Raw genomic sequence first — 9,187 nt, 5'->3', positions numbered from 1 at the left:
CCATAAGTCACCCTTGAAAGGACCCAAGGATCTCCAAGGACAGGGATCGTGGAGGAGTTAGTGTGTCTGTTCAGTACAAAATGAGAGTCCAACTTCCAAGCAGGCCCAGGAGGAGCAATGGGCCAAATTAGATCAGGGTAGAAAGAATAGAGCCATCACTACTGCTCAACCGAGTTTGCCATAATTGATAGAATACCAACAGCTCTATTATGATACTAGTTAATAGCTCTCTTGATGTTAATCATATGAAAATAACTAATTTCCTTTACTCTTATGCAGTTTTTAAGAGAGGGAGAAAACGATTTAATTTCCTCCAAATCTGGTTAGCTAGAGAAAGATCTACTTTTTTTCAAACATCAATGATGTTTGAAACTCAAATTTTTAACAGAATTATCCCATTACTAAGATATCTACGTGTAGCTTTGATTTAAATGTCATCGAGATCAAGAAATAAAATAGGTCCTTTCAGGATAGCTATCAGCAAAGAGCCACTAAATGAAGGGGAAATGAGCCAGTGCCCACTTTCCATAGGAAGGCTACAGTTGGTTTGTCACACTTTAAATGTGTATGTGTGTATGTGTGTGTGTGTGTACATATATATGTGTGTGTGCATATGGGTATAAATGCATATGTGTACATATTTAACACACTATTTCTATAATTGCTTTTCCTTTATGATTGATGAAAATTTTATTTTAGGCTTTTATATTCTGGATATTTTTTTAATTCCAAAAGTCAGTGAGTTATTTTCTATTCTTCTTTCAAAAAAAAAAAAAAAGCATGTTGTTTTCTTAGGACAGGATAATTACTTCCAACTCATCAGGGGATGCTGACCCCTTTTACACTTCTCATAGTCAGATCCATATGTGAAGATATCCATTGAATGAGAAATCAGATGACAACAAAAGAGTAAAGCATCAATTCAAGCTATAAAAATCACAATAGCATCTCCTTACATTCTAAAAATCATGAGATATGTGTGTAGATAATTTATTTACTCTACAGAAGCTGTTTATTTATTTGTGGAATTGCATGTAGATACATAGACTACTTTTTTTTGAACTCCATGACCACAGGTTTGATTTATATAGTGAAAAGAGCCCAAAAGTCAGGAGGCTAGATTTCAATCCCTACTCCATTGCTCTGTGAGTTTCAGAAACTTATTCATCTCTCTGGTTCTCATTTATTCAATAAATGAGGGTAAATGTGAAGATCCCTCCACATGTAAAAATTCTGTAATATTTTGTATGATAAAAAAGAGGGAGGAAGTAGTTAAATGAATAAAATTAGGAGGTGGCATTAAATATTCTCTAAGGTCTCTTAAACCTGAAAAGTTCTATAATACCTTGCATAAAAAAAATGAAGAAGTGGGATTAAATGATCTTTAAGGTCCCTTTCACATATAAAATTCTATAATATCTCAAACCTTTAAAAAACCCATTACCTCATATCCTGCTGTAGAGAAAGTTAGAATAAAAATTAATAAGTAATTAAGATATTATTTAAAATCATCTTCAATCTTTTTTGGACTAGACCAATGATTAAATTACGATATGGAACTTCCAGTAAAGAAATTCCATTCTCATGATCTTACGATCATGATCTCACGATCTCATGAATGTATTTTAACATGTAAATCAGTCAGGAATCTGATTATAAATTTTGCTCCATGGGGATTGTCAAACATGTCCTTATGTAGGCATGAAGGATTTTTCTTCTTCTTCAAGTTTCTCCAAGTTTGAGTTTTTCCTGTTTCTATAGGGATCCTTTGATTCCATTATTCTGGATAACCTTGGCGTACTCCATCGCTGATTTGTAAGGAACACGAGGTAGAGCTGGATTTTCAAAGTCGACTTGATAGAGACCAAATTTATTACTATATCCCGCAGTCCACTCAAAGTTATCCAAAAGGGACCAGACACAATATAATTGAAGATTGACTTTATCAAGATGGATAGCTGTAATTAAGAACAAACAAAAAATATTTGTATAAGATTCAGATGGGAAAAAAATACTTGACATTGATATGGTGGCTAAATGTTTGTCAAAGACATATATTTATCGACGTCATTTCTTTTGCTTCTCACAATAACCTAGTAGAAAAGTTACTAGAGATACTATTTTCCCCAATACAGATGGTGAGGTACCCGTGGTCCAACATTTTGAGTCAGAAGTAAAATTTAAGCCTGTCTTTCTAACTCCGACCAAGTTGCTTCTCTAAGATGGGCTTCATGAGAATGGAACATATAGCATGTAACTGAAGTTCTCAAGTACCAAACAAGCAATTATTGGCCAGGTAGACTTTAAGTTTCTGGGGACTCAAAGAGAAAAAAAATAAGTGCTACCTACCCTACATTCTACTCTGGCAAACAGCTAGTTTAGAGACATGATGTTTACAGGGTACATGCAGAGTCAATAGAAAGGGAAAGGTGACCAATGGTGGGCAGAGCAGGAGAGACCTCGTCACAGGAAGCGACATTTGATCTGAATTTTGAAAGAAGCATCAGTTTCTGAAAAGAGGCATAGAGACAATGCCATGTATGAAGAACAGCAAACCAGCCAGCTGGCGTGAATGCAATGTTTTACAGGAAATGATGTATAATAAGCTGAAAACTTAGTCTGAAGGCTACAGAGGAGCTCATCGTGTCCCTAGCCCTTTTCCATCACCCTTGTTTGGGGTCCTGGACTATTCAGTGTCTGAATGAGAAAAAAAGTCAATAATTCAATTTGTTCTAGATCTCAGTCTAGATCTTCAAGGCTTGAAGATCCTTGCCTTGCCATCTGCCCTGCAGCTAGGGGCACAGTAGATAGAGCACCAGCCCTGTCATTCCAGCTATATGACCCTGAACAAGTCACTTAACCCTAATTGCCTCAGCAAAAAAATAAATGAATAAATAAAAAGAAAGAAAGAAAGAAAAAGAAAAGAAAGAACTGTATTTTCTTCATGCTTGGTACCTTTGTTCAGTCATTTTTCAATCACTTCTGATTTTTGTGACCTATTTGGGGTTTTCTTAGCAAAGATTTTAGGGTGGTTTGCCATTTCCTTCTCCTGTCCATATTTATAGATGTGGAACTAACGCAAACATGGTGAAGGTACTCACCCAGGGTCACATAGCCAATTAGCATCTGAGGCCAGATTTGAACTCAAAAAGATGAGTTCTAATATCTTCTCTCTGTCTACCACACCTTCTAGCTGCCCTAGCTTGGCACGTAGAAAATGTTTAATAACTCCTTTTCTCACTTATTCCTTCCTATAGATAAAAGGGAATGAGGAGCATTTTTTGAGCCAGGGAATGATATGCTCAGTCCTGGGCTTTAGGAATATCCTTTTGGCAATTATATAAAGGATTGATGAGAGAGGAGAAAGACTTGAGGCAGGAAAGCCATTTAGAAAAGTAGTGAACAGGCAAGACATGATAAGGGACTGAACCAGGCTAGTGGATGCAAAAAAAGGGCCAGATGCAAAAGATTTGAAGAAGTCTGATCCAAAAGATATGGTAACTAATTGGATCTAGGGGAAGGAAGAGGTTGAGGGAATGGCACAGGTCAAGGTGGAGAATAAGCCTATGTTGGGTACTGAATGCTTTGAGAAAGGAAAGAAAATGACCCAGATTTCTTTAGGAGACTACTACAAGGATCCAGATTGGGTTTCAAAGGCAGACTGAGTGAATCTCTGAACAAAAGAGCTTGCCAGTGAGGTGACAAAGGGAAAAGCTGGATATGGCGATTAAGAGCAAGCCATACCTCTCTTTCTCCAAATGATCTAGGATGAGGGTGAAGGATAGGAGGGAACTGAGGTTAGCGAAGGAGCACCTAGTGCTAGAAATGGTCACCGGGGATACAGGATCTCCCAGAAGGAGGCAGGTTTTTGAAATCTAGACTGAGATGGAGTTTGTTCACTGGAATCAGGGGCTTTAGAGGGCCCACAGGAAAGGGGGAATAGAAGAGGACATAGAATACAAAGGGATAAGGCTGACATAGTTAGGGGTGAGATTATGGAGAGAGATACAGGAGGAAGAAAGGATCTCTGCCTCAGCAGACAATAACTGAATCACAGGGGTAATGGGAGCAAGGCGGAAGCTGCACGATGGATCCTTTTATTTTATTTAGTAGTGCACTCGAGAATAGGAATACGAGTTTTGCCTCTAATTCACTGTGTTGTCTTAGGTGAGTCACATGCCCTCTCTCTGTACCTCATTTAGCATGTGTGTAAAACCATCTGAGAAGATTGTGCTGGATGCTCTAAGATCCCTTCCAGAGCTAACATTCGACAATTAATTCTAAAAGCCTGCATACGAATCAACGTTTTTTTCCGATCAAGTTCCATTTCAAAACCACTAGAAGAACATCCCAGCTAGAGGAATCCTCTGGGGAGGCTTTCAGACAAATGAAGAATCAGTCCATAATCTGCTCGGGCGGAAATGCTGACTTTTCACCTCTCGGCTCTCCCCCAGAGCCACCTATGTACAGAGCCACCTCACCTCCCAGTCTCCAGACTTGGGGAAATGGTTTTCTGTGAGTATCATGCAGATTTCATGGATGAACAGTTCACATCAGGTTAATTGACTCACATCTTCTTTCCATTTGCCAGGTGGAGGCACCCAGAGTCTTTGACTGGGAAAGTGTCTCTTATAAAACCTCATGGGTAGAAATAAAGGAAAACAGGGTGCTTTGGCCCCTCTTGAATAAAGCGTTATTTAAAAATGGAACCTATTTATGATACCCATAAATCCTAGCCTTCTTCTCTTATGCATACTATGCTCCTGTGTATTTATTTGGCCTGTCTTTTCCCCTCTCCATCACCACCCTTGCCCTGAGACCATCTGAAACTAAAAGGACCTGTTGGGAAGGGAACTGAATCTGAAACTTAACATAAGTCCCCCGCATCTTGAAAAGAATCAAAATGACAGCATCCCAGCGTACGAGCGCCCGAACACAACAACCGCCTTTGATCCTCCAGCTTTTTCAGAGTGCTCACACAGAAGAATCTGCCCCTTTCCCCCTCCCTGCCTCTGCCATCAGGTCTGGAACTGGATCGCTCAACAGCGAGCGTTCCGATGACAGAGCCAGACAGTTGCTGGAAAGGCACGCGGTACCATTGATCACGTACAAAAGCAATGATTCATGTGCTAAACCCTGGGATAAAACGAGGCTGTTCCTGCCTCGAGGAGGGACAAAAAGGTAATCTTGACAGTCTCATTGTTAACTGTCAGGGTTCCACAGCAGGCACTGAAATTCTGTTCTGAGGGAAGGGGCCCAGCTCCTCTTTGGCATCATGGGGCCCTGCAGGTAGAGCACGTCGCCCGTTCGAGTGGAGGCTAGGAGGGAGCCTCCCGGAGCAGGCCGTAGAGGGCCCCAGTGAGGGGAAGATCACAAACCCACTCTGGAACCTCCACGCCTCTCTGCATTCAATCTTTGGAAAGGGAACGGAGCATCATCATGTGACCTGTCAGGGTGATTTATGAGGTCCCAAAATCTTGAAGAATAGGGGGAAAAAACACTTTTGTGTGTTCAATCTCCTCCTCTAGCCAGGGTTGAATGCAAAGATAACGGAGACTGACAGGGATGATTGTGAGAACAAAGCAAAGAGGGGGGAGATAAATATGATGAGCATCATGATCCCTGGGTCGTATATACTGCTTTGGGCTAGAAGGTAAGGAAGAAAAAAGTCAGCAGGTTAGAAATGAAAGCTCCTATTTCCATGGCGATTTAACAAAGAACTTTTCTATCCATCTTGGACCCAAGGAAAAGGAAAGAGAGGAAGAAATGCATTCCACTTTTTCCTTTCTGTGGCAGGAAGGGGAGGTGGGGGTGGTATTACCAGCAGTGACTCAGTTGGGCTTAATTATCTTTCTTTTTTAAAAGGGAAGAAATACTCCAGATTGCGGATGAAAATATAGTCAGAAATATGGATGAAATAAAAGCAAAAAGAATTAATAAGGAAATTTAATAAAAGTAATAGTATTCTCTTTGTAACCCCATTTGGGATTTTCTGGCAGAGATACTGGAGTGGTTTGCCATTTCCTTCTCCAGTGAATTTTACAGATGAGGAAACTGAGGCAAACAGCTTAATTGTGTTGCCTGGGATCACACGGTTAGTAAGTACCTGAGGTCAAATTTGAACTCTCCTGACTCCGTCCAATGATGGCACTTAACTACCTCCAAAACACCTATGATTTAGAGTACTCACATAACTTGGCTACAGTCACAACCTCCAGTACAATGATGGGGGATTCCTTCGGGGCAGATATTGTCTTGGAAAACCAAATATGTTTTTACAGTTCTTTTTTATTAATACTACAACATATTAAAATCAGAGAGGAACTACATATTATTCTGGTTCAGGTCACTCTCGGGAGGGTAATGGGCCGCATGTGGCCAGCAATGTCGGACACCAGGTCTCCTCACTACACCTTCATCCTCTACATTCTGCTTCCCTCTCTGCTTCTAATCCAGGTGAAAAGAGAAAAAGATCCTAAGTGCCTTGCTCCTATGTGGGATCCTTGGTAGGGGACTCCCAAATATAATGAATCTCAGGCCAGTGCTGTGATTAAAACACAAAGCCCATTAGCAGCTCATTATCTCAAGGCCCTGAGCAGAATTCTCTCAAGTCTCCAGTGAGGTTGGGTCCCAGCTCTCTCTGTTCCCCTCCTGACTGCAAGCTTGGAAAGCAGGAGACTCTCTGCCAAGCCCTGACAGGGATTTGTTTCACTATCATTGCCCAATATAAGTAGCCTTTGGTTTCCTGAAGATATGGGACTTATTTTAAAATGGAGGTCATGGGAATACGGAAGCTCCAGTCAGTAGACCCAAAGCAGCTTAAAAAGACTTCAAAGAAAGAATTGGGCAGAAGGGAAGGTGTTTCCCATAAACCAAGGTTTTGAACAGAATGAGCTTGAAAGTTGTCCCTAAAGGAGAAGAAGACTCTGGATCATCCTAGAACAGCTTGGGGCCTGGGTGCTAAACATACTGTGTTCTTTGATCTTCCCCATACTTACAACCCTATCGCAATATCTGCATTCTGGGTAAAACATGTATGAACCTTAGGAAGCCTTGAAGGGGAAGGGGGTAGACATAATGTTATTAAACACCCTCTATATACTGGGCAATATTCTAGACTCTGGGGATACAAGTTAAAGAAATTGTCCCTTACTTTCAGGGAATTTTCATTCTTTTTGAGGTTTTCTCCTATCTACTTCCCTGTCTCAATAAGCATCAGAATGGGCCTGTCCATAGCAAGGAAATACAGAAAAAAATCTCAAAGCTGTAATCATTAAAATGATTTCATACTGGCTAAGAAAAAGAGTCACAGTCATGGAAAGTTGGGGAGAGATGCAATGACTTTAGACTACTTGATGAAGCAATTCTTAATGCTGATGCTTTTTGTACAGGAGAATACAGCCTCCCCAACCAGAGATTTCCTTTTTGATGGGCTATAGCTCTTGCAAAAGAAAAAATAAATACTCCTTCTCCTGGCCCTGGTGAATGCAGGATTGGGATGTACTCAAGTCTATTCTTACATGGTTCCCACCGAAGTGCCAAGAGCTTCCCTGGGCTGAAGAAGACAGGGAGAAATTTCAAGAGGCACAGTCCATGGGGTAAGGATCCAAGAAAATAATGATATAAGAAAGCAGAAGAGGAGATAAAAGTCTTAAATCCATGCTACAAGTGAAAGCCAGGTCAATCATCAACAGAGATTTGGTTTCTCACCAAGCCTGAGGTATCTTGTACAAGACTCTCTTAACTGGGAAGAGGATGCTGACACATGCAGTATTTCCTAAGCATTTTCTTTACAAATTACAAGAGTCTTACACAAAATGTTCCAGACTTGGCTGAAAACCTAGATTATATCAGAGTTACTCAGTGCAAAGCTGAAAGTAATAGGGGTATAGGGAAAGAAAGCTGGTTGAAAATCAGGAGCACAGCCAAATCTGGAGAACTAGAAGGAAGCATGGTCTGAAGTTTAGGAATCAAGGGTTTTAGTACCAGATAAAAAACAAAGGTTGTACCGGACAAGAAGAGCTCCATTTTACTTGACTCTCTGTACTGTACATACAGGTCAGTTGAACTGAGTCAGGCTCTTCCCTTCAGCATCCCTACAAAAATTCTCTTCAATTGGAAAATCACCTTTAGTACCGCCATCATTTTAGCAACTATGGAGTCCGAAGGACCTGTGACAGACAATCGCCAAGAACAAGCAGACATTCGTTCTTCTCCACATCTGCCATAATGGCCTCAGAAACAGAAGATTTCCTTTTCTGGCTTTGAAGCAGCATAAGAAAAAGATCTGCTATCACCCAAGTAGAGGGATCTGAAGAATGGAGTCTTGCCTCCATTTTAAGTTTACAATTGCCCAAGCAAGGAATACAGAAAGTGGAGGATGTATGAAAGATACAGAATGATACAGGATTTAGGAGGAAGCTCATTTCACGTTCCAGAGGAGCTGATGTCTAAACTCCCTTGGACACAGCTTTCAGAACAAAGGCTCTTTTAATCTTTTGGGTCATGGATGTCTTGGCAATCTGGGATAGCCTATGGATCTCTTCTGACCATGTTTTTAAGCATAAAATAAAACACATAGAATTACAAGGAAAACTTGGTTAAAATGCAATTTTATTAATTTGTTTGTTTAAAAATATTCACAGTCCCCAGATTAAGAAATTCTGCCTCACTGCCCTGAACCATATGGAATATGTGGAATATCTAAAAGGCAAAATCAGGGGTGGGGGGATATGAGGGCAGAGACATTATGGAACCAGATTTTAAAATCTACTTAAAAGCAGTAATCATAAAAATGGTTTTATACTGGTTACCAAAAAGAGAGTTTATATAGATAGAGATAGTTATATCTATATATATAGTTATAGTTATATAATATACAAAGTTTTATATATATATATATATAAAGCAAATGTCATCTAGTGGTCTATAAACTCAAAAATTCTAGCTACTGGGGTTACAACTTACTATTTGACAAAAACTAATGGGAAAACTGGAAAGCACATTGATAGAACTAGTTATACACCAATATATCCCACCTTACACCAAGAAAAGCTCCAAATGGCTTAGATGACCTAGACATAAAAGAGGATATAATTAACAATTTAGAGGAGCAAGAAAGAAATTGCCTTTCAGATCTATAAAAGTTTACAAACAAAGGTTAGAGAGGATCACAGAAATAAAATGG

At 40.0% G+C, this 9,187-nt stretch overlaps 1 protein-coding gene across 1 annotated transcript in view; it reads right to left on the bottom strand.

Moving 5' to 3' along the window:
• Nucleotides 1-652: 652 nt before the first annotated feature.
• The window catches only part of LOC127540253 (cytosolic beta-glucosidase-like), a 98,657-nt gene continuing 90,122 nt past the window's right edge, over nt 653-9,187 (bottom strand). Inside the window, exon 5 of the mRNA XM_051964860.1 lies at nt 653-1,958. Within this exon, the coding sequence (XP_051820820.1) occupies nt 1,756-1,958 (203 nt within the window). The 3' untranslated portion in view covers nt 653-1,755. The remainder of the gene's footprint in view (nt 1,959-9,187) is intronic.

The sequence above is a fragment of the Antechinus flavipes genome, chromosome 6, assembly GCF_016432865.1.
Source record: "Antechinus flavipes isolate AdamAnt ecotype Samford, QLD, Australia chromosome 6, AdamAnt_v2, whole genome shotgun sequence".
Lineage (NCBI taxonomy): Eukaryota > Metazoa > Chordata > Mammalia > Dasyuromorphia > Dasyuridae > Antechinus > Antechinus flavipes.
Note: the sequence above shows the minus strand (reverse complement) of the source record. Positions and strands in the feature narration are given on the sequence as shown.